At 38.1% G+C, this 18,381-nt stretch overlaps 1 protein-coding gene across 8 annotated transcripts in view; it reads right to left on the reverse strand.

The window, feature by feature from the left end:
* The window catches only part of syt3 (synaptotagmin III), a 155,905-nt gene that overhangs the window by 64,319 nt on the left and 73,205 nt on the right, over positions 1 to 18,381 (reverse strand). For all 8 annotated transcript variants that reach the window (XM_039774765.1, XM_039774764.1, XM_039774761.1 and 5 more), the window contains 2 exons: positions 4,021 to 4,408; positions 3,558 to 3,808 (listed from right to left, as the gene is read on the reverse strand). In XM_039774765.1, the coding sequence (XP_039630699.1) occupies positions 3,558 to 3,717 (160 nt within the window). In that variant the 5' untranslated portion in view covers positions 3,718 to 3,808; positions 4,021 to 4,408. The remainder of the gene's footprint in view (positions 1 to 3,557; positions 3,809 to 4,020; positions 4,409 to 18,381) is intronic.

Raw genomic sequence — 18,381 nt, forward strand, 5'->3', positions numbered from 1 at the left:
GAAAAACACAACTCTCTCTATGTAAAGTAATATCAAATAGCAAGTAGCAGCATTCAAAAAACCTAATATTATGAAAGTACCTGCCACAAGATACTATGGAAGACGCTGCCAAAAGAGAATATGTAATCCACAATCATGAGCATTTTCAAAGTCAACAAAAACACATTTAAATATGATTAGCAAATTCCCATAAAATACCTGTGCAAGGGCAGAGTTTATTCACATTTCTTCTCCTGGACCTGAAGTTAAAGTATTGAATGAATTCTCCATTCTAGTATCCTGGCATAATTTTTCTAGGTAGGCTGAGGAGTGTAATCCTTCAGTAACGAGAACACTCCCATCTACCCCCACCTTTAAAAATGGGGAACACCAGTCAAGTATGTGAGGTTCAGGGCATTGTCCCAATTTTCCATGCAACATGACTATAATATCCAGTGTTTTTTACATTTCTCTTCAGATGTCATCCACTCAGAAATTTCAGTCACAGAAATGGACCAACTGTAGACAATTCATATGGCACTGCCTCCACCAAAGGAGAGTGTATCTATCAGGTTTAAAAGTACAACAAAACGTCCATTCCACATCCGGTAAAATATCCACACAATATCCCTTCCCTCTGAAAAGCCAATCTGATGTTCCATTAAGGTTTAACAATGTAACAAATTGTTTGACAGAACCTCTTCAAAGCTGTGCAAAAGTATTCTCTATGGTCTTGCCAAACTCCACCCACTCTTCGCTATTTGTTTTGACCATTGTTGCAACAGCTGCCTTTTCACCTGGCCATTCGGCCAAATCAGGAAACCTTCCTGGTAACACAGTACAGAAGGTCTCTTTCAGCAACATGACAGCTCCCGTCAAATTATTGTCCACAAGGGGGTACAAGGGTTGTCACCTTGACAGACATCAACAACCTTTTTGCCACAGCCCACCCTTGATCAAGAAAAAAAGTACATGTGTATTCCTTATAGGGTCATCTATGGAAACCAGCATAAAGGAAGGATTCAGATCAACAGCAATTCATAAATGGCAACTCTGATTAAATCAAAGAGAATTTAGTCCAGTACAGATATACCAAAACCCATTCCTGGAGCCAGGTGTTAGAGTAGTGTTCACCAGTGTGCGCATGGTGATACATTAGCACATGTAACTCAGTCAGGCTCTTTCTAAAAAAGAACACATGGGGCTGTAAATTGGGCTCAATAAAGTGATGGGTGTGGAGCAGGCACATACTAGTCAAATGAGAAATGAGTGGGATCCATCCAGGCACACTAGATCCTGGCAATGAATACTAAAAACCAAAAGTGTAAAATAAAACAAAAAATAAAACAGCATTTCCCATCACACCTGCAGCTCTAGCAGGAGAGGGTTATCTAAAAATCTTCTGTCAACAAGATTCAACAGAGAGATAAATCAAGTATCACCATGACATGTTACATTTCTAGCAATCCCTGGGACGAACCTAAAAGAATAAAAGGAGAATAGCCATAAGTACAGAATTGCTTCAGTTTCCTAACTCTGTGTACCTCTCTGTTTAATTAGCTTGCGTCTAATGAGAGCAAAATCACAAGTTAAACAATAGAAAAATGTCATAAAGAAGATCAAACATTCTCATAAACATTCCTGCATTTCTCAGCACTTTTTTATAGGAAAATGAATGGTTGCTATGACATCCGACACCAGTGTAAACATGGAGTCCACCCACAAATGTATGCACATCCATGGTGAATAAACATTTGCAACAATTGTGCAATCATCTTGGAGCCTCAGAGGAAAATAAGACTATAAAAGCTGTTATTAAAACCAAAACAAACAAAAAAAGAAAAAGATTTGCAACAATGTAAAATTGACCCCATCATCTAATAAACTCCAAATACATCAGCTCAATAGGCAAGTGTTATAATGAATAAGCAATAGTGCAGTGCTAGATAATCTTGCATTACAATCTGTGTTAACTCCTAACAGTGCTGCTCAGACCCAAAATGAATTGAAAAACAAAAAGATGAACTATGTCTTGTGTTCACTGAGTAATGGCCGGTGTCCAAATATTAAATTATTTTGACAGGCAGAGGGAAGCAAAGCCATTCAAGACCTTTGCAAATTAGAACAATGAATTTTAATTGAACCAACAAAGACATTTGGAACAAACTTCATACTGTAACCTCTCATTTACTTCTTATTATGAACCTTCTTGTTATCCTATGCCATCTTTTTGCAATAAGTGTTTTTTTCTTCTAGCCCAATGCCTGAATCTCATCCTTTTTTACATTAAAACTTTTTTCTTTCCCTGTCTTACTATTACTTAACTTTACTTGCTCGTCTTCGACCCCTTTCTTTCTTCCTCTCTCTCTCTTTATATAGAATATTGACCAATGTGCCCACTGATTTGTTCACCTCCCCCTCCCAGTCTTTCACTGTTTTGTTGTTTCTCGTAAATAATTCAACAGCCTGTGTATTATTAAGCTGCTCGTTTGTACGAAACATAGACTGCTCAAAGAGCGACCATTGATCTGCAAGCTGGAAAATCAGAATCAGAAAGAAATGGAAAGAGAAAGAGACAGAAGGAGAAAGAATGATGTAAAGGTGGTTCTAAAAAACAATGGCATTGAAGGGTAAAAAGGCAGAAAAGGAAAAGGATGCATGCAGGAAGTGGTGGAAAGATGGGGAGAGCAATATATAGAGAGAGAGATATGAAGAGAGATAGTGCTTCATGCCTTAGCTGTGTGTGTATGTTTGAGTGCTGGTGCATGTCAGAGTGTGTGGGTGTCTTATTAAAATTCTCCTGACATCACTCCGTCAGCCGCTTCAGTCTAACCAGCTGCCACATTATAGATTTCTCTGGTGCAATGAAAAAAAAGATGTGTGATTACTATGAATAGAGGATCGAGTCCAACTGCCAGATGGTGGTGGTACCACGACTTTAAAAGTATTGACTAACGAGTGTTGACGGCTTCAGTGTCTATACAAGTCTTTCAAAAAAAGAAAAAAAAAAGCTGGGCAGGATATTCTGCTTTTCTGGAAGTCACACAATGACACACACGGGGATCCCAGAGTCTCCACCTCCCACGTAACATAATACTGTATGAGATAATTTTGCCTTGCACTAATCTCCAGAAAAGACTCTGCTCAGCAGAACTTCACATTACAGACTCATACATTCTTACTTTGGTATGCTTAATTTCCCACTCCTGTCACCTCCACTTTTTCATTAACATAGATCTTTGCAAGCATTAGAATCCCCTGTAATGGGCTTGCACCCTGTACAGGGCTGGTTTCTTACATTACAGCCAGTGCTGCCAGCATAGGCTCCCACAACCACACTGACCCTGAATTGTATTAACTGGGTTCCACAATATTGTGCTATTTGCCACTGTATCACAAGATAGTTTCCATAGACCCATTTCTGAACTCACTTGAAATAGCAGCATTTCTAGGTTTCACCCACATCATGTGTCCAGGATATTAACAATCTTCATGTTATTGTGTGTAGAATTTATCATTTACCTTCCCTTCTGTGTTTTAGACAAAGTGCACAGGACAGTTAACAGCTGACTTCTTACCTGTGTCTGTATGCCTTGTTCGCCCCCTGTCCCGTAGCAGATAGCTGAAATCTTGGCACCTTTCATTGGCCTCATAGGCGCGTAGGCCTGAGTTGAAGCAGAGCTCCTGGACAAGTGTCAGTGCACTCTTGCAGATCTCATCTTCCCAGTCGCCCGACATGATGAGGGACAGAGAGGAGCATTGCACTCCAGCAGAAACTATTGGAGGAGAGGATGGGACAGCAAATCTCCTGCTCTTCTCCCCTCACTGTCTGAAAAGTAATGGCAGGAGTATTAGTCGATCATCTCACCTGAATATAGTTTTGTCTACTTTAGGTAGCCCACAATGACCCTACAATAAATAGTTTAAATACAAGATTTGTAAGCATACCGGAATTAACCCATGGAAACAAAGTCAGATAGGCATGCACTGATGAAATTCAAAGCAGAGAGGAACCCACACCCACAAATCATAAGAACTCACTTCTGGAAAGCAGGACCATAAAATCTTTGTAGTCTTATGTCATCGCTGTTGAATAAATGATGCTGAAGAAAATATTTTTTGCTGGATAGCTGAGAAAGATCTGCTACAACTTTCTTTATGTGAATTATAGAAAGAAAGTTGATTTTACATCTCCACCCTGTAAGAGAAGGGGGACAAGATAAAAGTATCCAGGCTTTTTTCAAAGAGCGATGAAGCAGGAACTTTAAGTATAGACAAGACAGATGAGGGAATGAGCAGTATTTCTCCAGTTTCTTAGAAGAAAATTTCCACTGAGTTATTCTCCTGGTGTCTTCATTTTTCTACACATTTGAAGTTTTATAATACTGCGTGGTTTGGTCTGGTTCTCTTAAAAATTCTGGAATTTACTCTGCAAGGAAAGAAAAAAGATCAAATCAAGTCAATGAATAATAGTCATGCAAAGCCATTTGATATTTTTGTACTCTAAAGATATAGAGGATTAAATCATACTCAGAACTTCTCATTGAAGGAGGTAATAAGATATCTGACACTTGTCAGAAGCACAGTATGTGCATAGTTGTCAACTGATTAAAATGAGATAATCCCTCTAATTCAATAAAGGTATTTTTTCCAATGTTTGTATTATTTTACTGTTATTCCTAGCAGTGTTTCTGAACCATAGAGCAGTCCCACAGCTCATAATAACAGGGGACTTTTCAAAGATGCTAAGTGAAAACCCTCACTGGGATGCCTCTTGTAGAGAACGATCTTTGCGTGAATATGCCTGTTAGCATAACTGATTGAAAAGGCATGTGAGTGTGACTTTGTCCTCACAGGTGGATTGCAGTTCCCTATACAATGTTGTTTCATCTGCTTAGTGTGCTAAACCTGGAGAGGGAGGCTCAGCTCATGTCATTAACAAGAAGAACACGAATGTGTGAGCAGGTTCAAAGTTGGCTTAATCAGACAACATTAAGAAGACAAAGATTTTTTATGGTGGTTTGTTTTAGGATCAGCTTAAAAATCTAATACATAAAAATTAAATACCATACTTTACCATAGCATGTAGGACAGGCAGGCTGTCAGTTAAACTGATACAAATGTATGTGCTTGAAAATGCAAGTGTTCTTACTCCTTTACTAAATAAACAAATAGCAATAACTGTTCTGCATCTGATCCTCCTCCTCTAACTCCCATATCTCAATCATCATAGTATAAGCCATTTCTCCAGTGTAAATACAGTATATCATTATATTTTATATACTGTATTGCATTTCTATATTTTATTCTATTATTATTATTTCTATTTACAGAAGAATAAAACAGCAATATGCAGTAGTGAATGCAATTTTTATTATTGTTTGAAATATGACCAATTCTGTGATATATGATAGCTGTTCTGATTTCTTTAAGTTAACAGTTATTTTTAAGAGTATATTCAAAACTAGTAAAAAAGATTTTCTCAGAATGACACAGTTGTAAGCATTGCCATATCAAAGCCCTAGGCATCTGGATTCAAACTCTGGCCCTTCACTGACCAATATTTGGTTTGCATTTTCTACTTCTTGAGGTTTTTCTGTGTGAGTGATTGGGGCTGTTAATGTGAATGTGCCCTGAGATGGTTGGCCACCTTATTCAACCTTGATTCCTGCCTTGTTTAGGCTCTGGGCCCCAGAAAACTGACTTGGATAAGAGGGTTCATAAATTTATGTTTAGATATTTTTTCTCAAGAATGGAAATCAATTTAAAGTTGTCCCCTGCCGGGACAGACTATAATCAATGCTTGTTCTGTGTCATGCAATCCAAGGTTACAGTATACTTATTTTGCTTTGAAACTTTGATACCAATATCTTAAAATCTCTCATTTAGTCAATTTTTAAAGATCCACTAGTATTAAAGTTCAAACCATCTATGAAACCTTCTTTCCTCTCATTCATTTAACACAGACCATGGTCCATTGTTACCCTATTCCTTGGATTAATTTTTTTGGTTGTTTTTTTCCTTGCAATTTACCATATATTTTTAGTGTTTATCACTAAATATCTTATATATAAATGTCTACGTGTGGAAATTTGTGAGTCTGTTTGTCCGGCCCGGACGTATGAGGCTACAGAATGAACCTAAAAGAAAGCAACTCTGTCGCCAAAGTGAAACTGCCGCCGCTAATGCACAAGCGAAGCGGGCACATCGGCAAAACAAAACCTCAAATGAGACAAAAACTCGCTTAGTCGCTGATAGACAATGGTGGCAAGCAGGCTGGCAAAGTGAAACTGCCAAGGAGAGAGAACCATGCTTAGCCGCTAATGCACAACTGATGCGTTTGATTGATTAAAGAGCCAGAATCCATGGATTCTAGGAGCCCAGGCCTTTTACAGCATGGGGTTACACAGCTAGTAAATATATATATTGTGATGGATGGCCAGCCGTTTATCCCGGCCAATACCCCCAAGCCGCCAGATGGGGCCCTCCTTGCAGTATGGAGGTCCCCAGAAGAACAGCAGGGCATCATGGACAATGTAGTTTTTATGCACAGCCGTGCTGGATGCCATAGGGGCCCCTAGGGGACACTGCAGGGAGGAATGATGAATATTTTCCCTATGCCCCGGAAGCACACGTGGAAAAGAGGAATGACGTGCATCCTGGGTGAAGGAAAAAACTTGTACCTGACCCGGAAGTGATTGAGAGTCATATGGACTGGGGATTAGGAACACTTCTGGGTCAGGAGATATAAAAGGACTGTGGGAGCTCCTAGGCGGAGAGCTGAGCTGGGTGGAAGGGTGGCAACGCGTCTGGGAGTTGAGGATTGTTTCTTAGTGATTATTGATTTATTATATGAGTATTGTGGAGGAGAGGGTGCTTTGTGCACTGTGGCATTTAAATAAAGTCAACTTGTGGACTTTTACTTGGTGTCTGGAGTCGTGGACAGGGGTTCAAGGGAGCGCCCCTATCTACCATAATATATATATATATATATATATATATATATATATATATATATACACTGTATATATATATATATATATATATATATATATATCTTCAGCTAGAGATTGACAAAGGGAGAAGACGAATCACGTATGTCTAAGCATTAACCTCTGATGATGGCTCCTCGCAGGGGCTGAAAGCTCAGGAATAAAAACTACTTTATGATAGGTGATTCGTCTCCTCCCTTTGTGGATCTCCAGCTGCAAATATGCAAACCGCATCACAGACCTTTGCTTCCATATATATACTAGCAAAATACCCGCGCTTTGCAGCAGAGAAGTAGCGTGTTAAAGAAGTTATGAAAAAGAAAAGGAAACATTTTAAAAATAACGTAACATGATTGTCGATGTAATTGTTTTGTGACTTTTATGAGTGTTGATGTCATCAAGGATTTGATTATCATTATTTCCTTCAATCAGGTTCGTATGTGGAGGATGTGTTGTGTTCAAGTTACATTCCGTGTTGTAAAGATAACAGGTTTCATTCATCGAAGTGTTCACTACCCAAATCGGTACTCGTGAATCTAAGATGTTTAACCGGCATTCCAGGTATTAAGTTGTGGATTTGCCTGTGAATATTTAGTGGCAGCGTGTCTATGAACTTAATTTAAACTTAAGCTTTACACCTTGCTTTCCTATTGATCTGTCTATAAAGGCTTGTTCAGCTTCAGTGGGTTGTTCCTTTCTTACTGCATCAATAAACAGCTCGTCTTCCTCTTTATCTGTGACATCACACACTGCATGCACGGGTTTACCTTTCCCAGTCCTGCAAACTTTAGCGAAGTGGTTCAATTTACCACATTTTTTACACTGTCTTCCTTTAGCTGGACATTGACTTTTTCCACCGTGTGCTTTGTTTCCGCAGTAGCTGCACTTATGAATATGCTTGTATGCGTCACTCGCTTTATATTCTTTTGCTGCCTTCTCAATTGTGTAATGCATTTTTTGCTCAGCACTCTTTGGAGCTCTTGCTTGTTGTCTGCGTACTGCGTTAACAGTCAGTTCACATGAGCCGCTCGGAGTACATGCATCGAAGGTTCTCAGCTGTGCTTGTGCTATCTTGCGATGTCCACGGCTTTATTTAATGTTAGCTCAGACCCAGCACTTAAAAGTTTCTCTTGTACTTTTGCTGAGTTTGTGCCAAACACTATTCTATCCCTGACCATCTCATCTTCGCTTGCATAAGCACAGTTCTTCACCAGCAATTTTAACTCCGTTACAAAGTGACAAAAAGTCTCATTTATACTTTGCGTCTTCTCACTAAACTTGTATCTCACGAATATCCTATTCATCTTAGGCATGACAAACGCCTCGTAGCGGCAGCGTGTCTATTGGATTGCTGCTGACGGATGGCCTTATATGGGCTAGGCACTCAATTACGTGGGAGGCGTGGATATGGGGGGCGCAATATAAGCAGGCAGCCAACTACGTTGGAGGTGTGGTGATGGGGGACACAATTCCGCCTCACACGGCGACCAAGATGCAGGCTATGGTCGTATATATCTACATAAGTAGGATTCAGTTATGACCGTTACGTGTAGAATTTCGAAATGAAACCTACTTAACTTTTGTAAGTAAGCTGTAAGGAATGAGCCTGCCAAATTTCAGCCTTCTACCTACAAGGGAAGTTGGAGAATTAGTGATCAGTGAGTCAGTGAGTCAGTCAGTGAGGGCTTTGCCTTTTATTAGTATAGATATATATATATATATTTGTGTACGTGTGTGTATATATTTATATTTATATGTATATTTATTATTTATTTATATTTTGTTTATCTTGGTGGTTTGAATGATGGTATTATTGTAAGATTTACAACAAACCTTCTGACCATGTTTCATTTTAATGTATTAGTTAAAAATGCACTCGTTTAATTCACTCGTTCATTATTATTAGTAATCATTAATAAAAATAATCACCCATTATGATCCAATATTGGAGAGGGTAATGAGCAATATATAACAGACAGGATACTAGCCAATGACTACACTGATACAAATGGCTGAAGGACATGAAATCCATTAAACCTCTTTTATGGGTGGAGTTGGGAAACACACAAACAGAAAGAGACAATTGGCAGTCACATAAGGAGAACATGCTCTGGAAAAAAGTGCTGCCTAGTGGCTAAGGTGATAGGATGCTAATTTGTGAGACCACCACCTGCATAAAAAAGTAAGCCGCTGTAACATTGTGATTTTTTAGTTTTAAATGGATGAAAGCCCAGATAAATGAACTGCAAAAAAACCCCAGCAAATTATAACCTTCAGGATTTCAGCCTATATATTCTGTCTTGTTAATTAAATCTATTCTTCTAGTTTAATTTAACAAATTGTGTGGGAGAGAATTGGCTTAGGGCAACTTCCAAAGAAATGCAAGACCTCCAAAGTAATGCGGTAAACACTTGGCAAAACATCTTAAGTGAATATGCTATGCAAAGCATTTTAAGAAGTCATTGTGCCATAAACCTAATGCCATTAGCCATTAGCAGAAATATTAAGTGCAGAACCAATATTCACTTGACACATTCAGACATTTCATACACTGTTTACAAAAAAAAAAAAAAAATCAATGAGTTTAAATTTAAATTTATTTTTTCCATTCTAGTATCATTGAATATTAGGTTTGCATACCACAATGTTAATAGGATAACCATATAAACTATACTAATGCCAACTGTAATAATACTAATATAACAACTAATTCAAAATGAGTACAAATAGTAGAAGTAAACAATTCTAGCTTTAGTGCACCAGTAGGCCTATACTGTATTTTGTAACCATCTACAATATAGTGAGGAGCTAGTCCTTTGTGGAGCTGACTATCCCTGTTTAAGTCCACTGGCTATATAACATAGCTGATTCGTTTAGTGCAAGACTGAGTGTTGTGAAAAAACAAAACATTGACAGGATCACAAATTAGCCCTGAAGAGCCCTGAGCCCTGCTGCTATGACTCCTCTGGGACAAACTTCATCATGAAACAACATTCCATATGACCATTTCCTGAAATTCCAAGGGGGGAAATACTATTAACAGAATTGTCATTTATTTAAAGCAGTATTGATTCAGTGTCACATCTGGTGTGAGCCGTATTGGGCTTTGAATAATAAAGTAAAAATATTGTCAGTGTATTCCACATATTATTTCTGAAATTAAGCACATTATTAAAGGGGCTCAGATTCATTTTTACCAGAACATAGCACTTAAAGATTTATAATTAGTAGGAGGATTCACACACATGAACAGTAAAATGTCAGGGAAATGGGTATGGCAGTAGTGGTATTAGCATGGGATTATCAACATATTGTAAAAGAAAATGCCGCAGCAATGCAGTCAAAATTAGCGATGGAGTCTGTTATTGATGAATTTGTTTGAGAGGAAAAATGCTTGATTGTTTCAGCTCATTTACCTCACAGTTTTTCTTAATGACTATATAACATTTTCTACCAGCTAACATATTTCAACACAGCAGGACAAGTAAGTAATGCCCAGGGAGGCAGCAGCTAAGAAAAATGGTACCTGGCTTATAAAAAAATAAAAGGAAAAATCACTCTTATTTATAATAATAAAAGAAACATCATTCAACCATTCCATTCTCTTTTACAGGGTTATGGGAGCCTGAATTCAGTCCTAACAGCAACTGGTGTTAAACAGAAATGCACCCTGGATAGGATGACTTTATAGCGTAAAATCCAACAATGAATTTAATCTTCACATCTCTGTAATATAGGAAGAAATTGGTGAATTTAGAGAAAAAAATTCAAAACATTTAGAAAAACTAGGAAACTCAATGGACAAAATATGAATTGAACTCAAGTTCCTCAAGTAATTAAGCTGCAGTACTAGCCACTATGCCACCATAACATCCAAAATATGACATTATTACTCTGTAACATTATTCTTTATGGCAGTCATTGTTATTTTTATTTTTTCTGTATTTCTGAATCCAGAAGATCGGGAAAGTAAATAGTTAATGTTATTATTATTCATCTCTATATTTAGAACTACTCACTTTTCCCTGGACATTATCTCAGACAGTAGAGCCTGGCAGCACAATGTAAGGCCTCACCTATGTGAGATGTTGTTCTTTACATGGAGCCACACAGAAACATAAACGTGATTATGCAAGACTTATTTAATACCTCCATTTTATATAACAAAATTATAGGGAGAGAGAGCTTAAAGAATAACGGAAACTAAAACAGCAGAACTTCATTTTGCTAATTTGTTCATGAAATTGACCTTAAAATGAGTTTTGCAAGCAATTTCACAAATGTGAAACGAGAAATCCCTTTCAGGGCCGTGCTCCATCGACACCACAATGTTGTGTACTTTCCACGTGGCTTCACTCATTCCAATCTGCCTCACGTTCTGCCTGCCTGCACGTTTATACTGCTGGTTCCACTTCACATGATTCACTTGGGGTCATAGGCAATAACAAAAGGGATTCCATGTGAGTTGACTTTCTCCAACTCCATAAGTCAAATGAAACCAGAACCCTCTGGAGGCTTGCCAGCGGCCACATACCCAAGTCAGTGGATTTTTGCAGCGCCAAAGTGTTTGCAGGTATGGTAGTTGCTCTCCAGCCATGCTCCCCTTCCTTAAGTTACACCAGAATAAACCATGATGCTTTTGCACATGGAAAAAAAGGTTGGTGATGTGATAAACAAATATATGTGCTAATGAAACAAATTTCACTTGTTGCAAAACACAAGTTGTTTTAAAGAGTTATTGAGTAGAAAAACTCTTATGTTTGAAAGCAAATTCAGTTTCACACAAAACATTTTGGTCATTACTACTAAACACTTTACACAAAGGACATTTCAAAATTACTGAACTATGCTGTTTTTTTATTATGAAAGAGTTCAAAAAGATCTGAAAATGTTGCAAATACAGAGAATTAACTAAAAGATCAATATAAAACTGGAGTAGGTCAGAACAGGAGCTCTCAGAACCATGACGCTCAGACTGGCAAATGCTAGTGTACAACTAATATTGTTTAAATAAATCACCTGACCAAGTATTTTTTCTGTGCTCTAGAAGTCCTGGGGCCTCATTTATAAAGCTTCAACATGCACACAAAGAGGCTTGAAACATATGTATGCAACTTCCCATTTAAAGGATGGGTTTCATAAAAGAAATCTTGATGGGGAAATGTGTGTATATTTATAGCAACTTGGACCCATGTTTACACAACATTTTGGAAAAACTAGGAAATGGTGACATCCTTGATTATGCAGGGAAAAGCAGCCAAACCAGCTAAATGATGACTCACATGTACAGTATAATAATTCATAACACAGAGCCATTATTAGAATGTGCTTTGACGTGACAAACATACTGCATCTCAACAACGATGAATATGATTTACAGACGGTATTTTAGTTCCTTTGTAAGAGAAACAATGCAACACATTTGCACTGAAGAACATTTTGGTTTTTCATCAGTTTATATCGCCTTCTTGTCATGTCTCAAGGATTTAATATCACAGTCAAGCTTCACTCCATCATGCCTGCTGTGCCAGAAGCCAATAACCGACTGGCAAGGCACTACATCCAGTTTTCGTATGCTATGGGTACAAATGCATAAAACATAACAGGTGTTTGCCAACATTAAAAGGCATTTTGCAGCAGTGCCTGGTTCTACTAACATAATCTGAGGAATTATCTGCATTCATATTGCAATAAAGGCATCTAGCAAGAATGAAGCTGCTTTAGTTAACCATAAGTAGTTGCATTCCATCTGTAATGCCATAATATGGCTGTGTCTCAGTGGCCTGGGTCAGCCTGTGATTCCTTTATTTTGAGGCAAAGTAGTTTAAGCAGACATGATCATACTCTATGTGGTGGCCGGCTTGTTGGTAAAAGGTAACTGGCTGAACCTTTTTTTTTCATATGGACTGGACTAGTCATTGTAAAAGGCGATAGTGACTACCTGCTCAGATGCTGGCGCCTTATGCCTTTCTTGTGGAGCCAGATTACAGAGGAGGGGCACTATAATGCTATGTATGATCTTGTCCTATCAGTTGGGGAGCTCAGCAAGATACTCTGAATGCAGATGGTGGGGTCTTGACACATCAAAACTGCTCAACCTGCAAATGACAATCTGGAGCATCAAGACAGCATATGTATAAGGTCGATTAGCACACTCCATATATGGATGTTTCAGGGCTGTGTTCAAGGTTTGTTCAAGTATTGCACATTAGCAAGGTGATTGTACAAACGTGCATATATCAGGTTTTATAAATTACATTTTTTTTTAGCATACACATTTTACTGGTTTTTGGCATGTGCATATATTCACTCCTGAATCTATGCAAGGTTTTATACAGTCAGGTTATTAAGTATTTGGATAGTGACACAATTTTCCTAATTTTGGCTCTGTACACCACCACATTGGATATGAAAAAAATAATCATTATGTGATTGAAGTATAGACTTTCATTCACTTTATTTCAAGGGACTTAACAAAAATATTGTATTGTATTTAGAACAGGCAGACATTTTTATACACGGTCTCCCAATTTTAAGGTGGAATTTATTGTCACAATGTATACTTGAATATAAATATTGCATGTTGTTTTGTGTTGCATTGCGTGAATTTTTGATTCTTTGTGGTTTTTGCACTTTGCTATTAACACATAAAACATAATGAGATTCTGAGTGGAAATTTAGCAAAAATAAGTTAAATTCTTTTAAATTAATCAGGAGAAGCACACAGGCTCTAAAGTTAGCACTACTGACCCCCAGCTCCTGAGTCCTAGGTTCAAGTCTTAGGCTTAGAGAGTGTCTGTGTAGAGTTTGCATGTTTTCCCCTGTGTATGTAGTAATGCTCTGGCTAAATTTGCTCTTTTTTCACCTCACACTTATGTGCGTGTTAATGTCAGGTTCCTCTGTATTTGTTGATTTTTTAGGACAGTTCCAGCAGTCACAGTTTTGACTTTCATGTATGTTTGGGTTTTTATACCCAAAGAATTCTGCTGGTTACATCAGGTTTTTCACATATTTTCCAAGTTTTTTATTTATTTTGTATTTATCTATTTGGACCTTTTTCACCACCATTTTGTTTATTTATCAGTGGCACTATTTGAGCTCCTGTTGTTAGGAGAGTGTTCACATTACTAGTGACGTGTTCTCTGAGGTTGTGAACCATCAACTATAATGCAATGGAATAAAAGTGCACTCCAAAGTTCTTTCCATATCCAAGTTCATAGATTCCCAAAACTCTATTGTTGCTTTGCATAAATACCTTTTTAACTCTCCAGTTTTTGAATGCCTTTTGGTTCCTAGTATTTATGATCTCCTGGTTTCTATTCTTTTCTTTGTTTGGATACCTACGCATACTGTATTAAGGGGGATCAAATAGTGGATGAGTGGCTGAACTGATCTGCACAATCAAGGTTCACTTAAAAAAAGCTTATTTTCATGCATGTAATATTGAGACATTAAAAAAAAAACTAAAAAGCAATCTGTTTATGAGAAAAGCAGGCAAGTCCTCTTATAATATCTTTGTTATCCAGTGTGACAACTATGATCTCAGATATCCCAGATACATTAAGCAACAGAAGAGCTAAATGATTGAAAACTGTTTGTTATAAAAATTTCAAGGTTTGCAAAAATTAGAAAATGTATATTCTAAATAATCAGTCAGTCATTTTCCAACCCACTATATCCTAACACAGGGTCATGGGGTTCTTCTGGAGCCAATCCCAGCCAGCACAGGGGGCAAGGCAGGAACAAGCCCTGGGCAGGGCGCCAGCTCCCCGCAGTATTCTAAATAATGTTTTCTGTAAATACTATAGAAGGTATACCATCATTTCAAAGTGGAAAAGCAGCAGGCTTAAAGTCTTCCAAATCAATGCTGTCCAACTTTATGGACACAGAGGGACAAACTTTTTCAGGGCCTACATGGTGGACGGCAGGAAAGTTTGGTATTATGCGAAATGTTGTATCAAAAGACCCATCTTTACATAAAACAACTCATTAAATCACATCTGCAGTACAAATTCTGTTTTAGACACCCCACTCATCTGCCCATTCATTGCAACTTTATCCTGGACAGAATCTGATACATTTGGAGCTCACTTTCACAGTTCATAAATTCTAAGCACATGCTCACACAGTACAAAGATAATGATAGAGCAGCCACGATATTTATAATGAAGTTAATAAAGCATTCTATGCGCTGTGCTGGTGTAATAGAAGCAATAAATGTCAATACTCTCAAAAGCAGATTCAACAATACAACCCAAAAGCAAGAAAATAAAAATAATTTTACTAAACAAATAATAACAACCAATAAGTGAAATTGGAAATCTCTCTCCTGATAAAAGAACAAGCAAAGAACTAGGGTTAATCAGGAGAGATAACAGGGTAACAACACGTAAGCGTAACAGGAAAAGTTGTGGTGTTACATGTAACCGCCATGGTAAACAAAACAGTTGGGAGTGGCAAGAGTCTGGGACAGCTCACGCAATGTTAACAATAATAATACATTTTATTTATACAAGGAGCCTTTCTAAGCACTCAAGGATACCGAACAAATAACAAACAAAAAAGCACATTATAAACAAAACTTAAAACATCAGAAAATACAGAAAATATAAAAGTTAAAACCAAACAAAACCACTGTAATCATAAAGAAGAAGCCACTTTAAACAGATGGGTTTTAAGTTTACATTTGAAATTTGTAAATGAATCAATATTTCTAAGCTCGGTAGGTAGTGAGTTCCAGAGCTTGGGAGCAGAATGGCTGAATGCTCTACTCCCAGTGGTGGTTAGACAAGTGAGAGGGATAGTCAGGTGGATGGAGGAGGAGGATCTATACGGGAGGGAATTGCAACATGAAGAAGGTCAGACAGATATGGAGGGGAGCGATTATGAATGGCCTTAAATGTTAACAGCAGATTTTTAAAATCAACTCAAAACTTAATCGGGAGCCAATGAAGCTGCTGCAAGACTGGAGTAATAGGGTGAATAGATGGGGTACGAGTAATGATGCGAGCTGCAGAATTCTGGACAAGCTGAAGCTTATGGACAGATTTATGAGAGACACCAAAGAGGAATGAATTACAATAGTCCAGAGGAGAAGTAACAAGACTGTGAGCAAGAATGGCAGTGGTATGGGGAGTGAGGGAGGGGCGATTTGATTAATATTAAGTAAGTAGAAGTAAGCAGACCGGGTGATGTTTTTAAATGTGAGATTGGAAAGATACAATACTATCAAGGATGACACCCACACTCTTGACCTATGGTGAAGGAGAAACAAAGGACTTATCAATAACAAGTGAGAAATCATTGGCTTTGGATAATGATGATTTTGTACCAATGAGGAGAACCGTAGTATTGTCACTGTTTAATTTAAGAAAATTTGAAGAAAACTGGGATTTAATTTTAGCAATGCAGTCAATAAGCGAAGATGTTGGAAAAGAAGAGGTTGGTTTACAAGCAAGCAGTGCAGGATTTACATATAAGCTACACAAGCTATAACCCCAAAACAAATTGTCCGAGTGAGGAATTGTCATATATACTTATAAAGGGCCCCATGTCTCAAATAGCTTAGGGCCTTATCAAGTCTAAATCCGGCACTGCTAGCAAGGTAGTCATCAGCATAACAGTGAAAATTAATGTTATATTCATGAAAGATATTGCCAAGGGAAACAAGGTAAATAATAAAAAGAAGAGGCCCCAGGACAGAGCACTGGGGCACACCTGAAGTAACAGCAGTGGGTTGGGATTTGAAGGTTTAAAGCTGAATGAACAGAGTACAGCCTGAGAGGTAGGATCTAAACCAATCTAGTGGAGTGTGGGTAATGCCAATCAAAGATAATCTTTAAAGGAGAGTGGTATGACAAATAGTACCAAAGGCCGCATTCAGGTCAAGGAGGATGAAAATAGTAATTAAACCAGAGTCAACAGCCATAAGAAGGTTGTTGGTAATTTTAACAAGGGCCGTTTCTGTACTGTGAAAAGAACAAAAACCAGGCTGGAACTCTTCATATAAATTATTATGAGATAAGTGGGAGTTAAGTTGGATAGCTATTGCTTTTTCAAGAATTCTGGAGATGAAGGGCAAATTAAAAATAGGGCAAAAATTATTGAAGTTAGTAGGATCAGCACCGGGTTTTTTCAGTACTGGTGTTATTACAGCAGTTTTAAAAGATGAAGTAACAGTACCAGTAGTGAGAGAAGAGTGAATTATAGCAGAAATAAGAAGGACCAGAAAGGGGAGGCAAGCTTTAACAAAAACTGTGGGAAGGGGGTCCAACTGATAAGTAGATGACTTTGATTTGTGGACAAGATCTGAGAATGAAGAATACCATTGAGTCCAGTGTTATAATATGAGACCAATTCTTCAAGAGTGGATAAATTATAAAAGTCCATGTGGGAATCAATTCTAGAAGAAAGAAAATCCAAGTTAATATTCTTAATATTATGAAAAGATATGACATGAGTAATAGAAAAAGTAAGTTTAGCATTAAATGAAAGGAGAAAATGATCAGTTATAGTGAGTTAATCTGCTGAGAGGGACAACACCAGAGCAGCAGATCAAGTCCAAGATATCTCCTTTACAATGGGTGGGAACATCAGTATACTGCTGGTATCCAAAACTCTCAAGGCAAGATAAAAGTCTCCAGAGAAAGTGATATTGATATTGTCCATGTGTATATTAAAATCCCCCAACAGAATTATGTTTGAAGAAATTGTAAATAAATGGGTAAGAAAGGTAGCAAGGTCATTCAAAAAATCATTGTTTGATTTTGGGGGGCGGTAGACAGTTGCAAGGATGGTAGGAATAGGCCCAGACAATTGACACACAGTGGATTCAAAAGAGCTAACAGCAGGAGCAGACAACTGCAGGACTTTCCACTTCTCGCAATAAATTATCACGATACCTCCTCCCCAGTCAGAAACACAGGGTTGACAAATGTAAACAAACCCCGTGGGGAATCATTAAGTTGAGAAAAGTCTTGAGGTTGTTGCCATGTCTCAGTTAAACAAAGAAAGTCAAACTTATGGTCAATGTGGAGATCCTGGATGAGATGCTCCTTGCTCGTGAGTGAGCAGATGGTCAGTAGACTGAAGTTGACAATGGTGCTGTCGCATTTGGCAACAGTGGAAGCCGATCGAACTAGGCTGGCCAACACACTGTGGTCAGCAACCCTATCTGTTTTACGTGGAGGGTACCAGGAGTTAGACCAGAAGAAGTTAATTCCTTTCGAGGTGTCCATTTGGAATCTCTGGCAGGACCCATGATGGATGTATCTCTGCTGAGGGAGAAATATCACGCTCGGGTCGAGCAGAGGCACAGACTGGTGGAGATGCAGTCAAAGAGGCTCAGCAGTTGAGTACTGGAGCAGGCCTGTCGCAGGTTGGATAGCGAGCAACAGAAGACACCAAACAA

This window comes from Polypterus senegalus, chromosome 13 (genome assembly GCF_016835505.1).
Source record: "Polypterus senegalus isolate Bchr_013 chromosome 13, ASM1683550v1, whole genome shotgun sequence".
Taxonomy (NCBI): Eukaryota; Metazoa; Chordata; class Cladistia; order Polypteriformes; family Polypteridae; genus Polypterus; species Polypterus senegalus.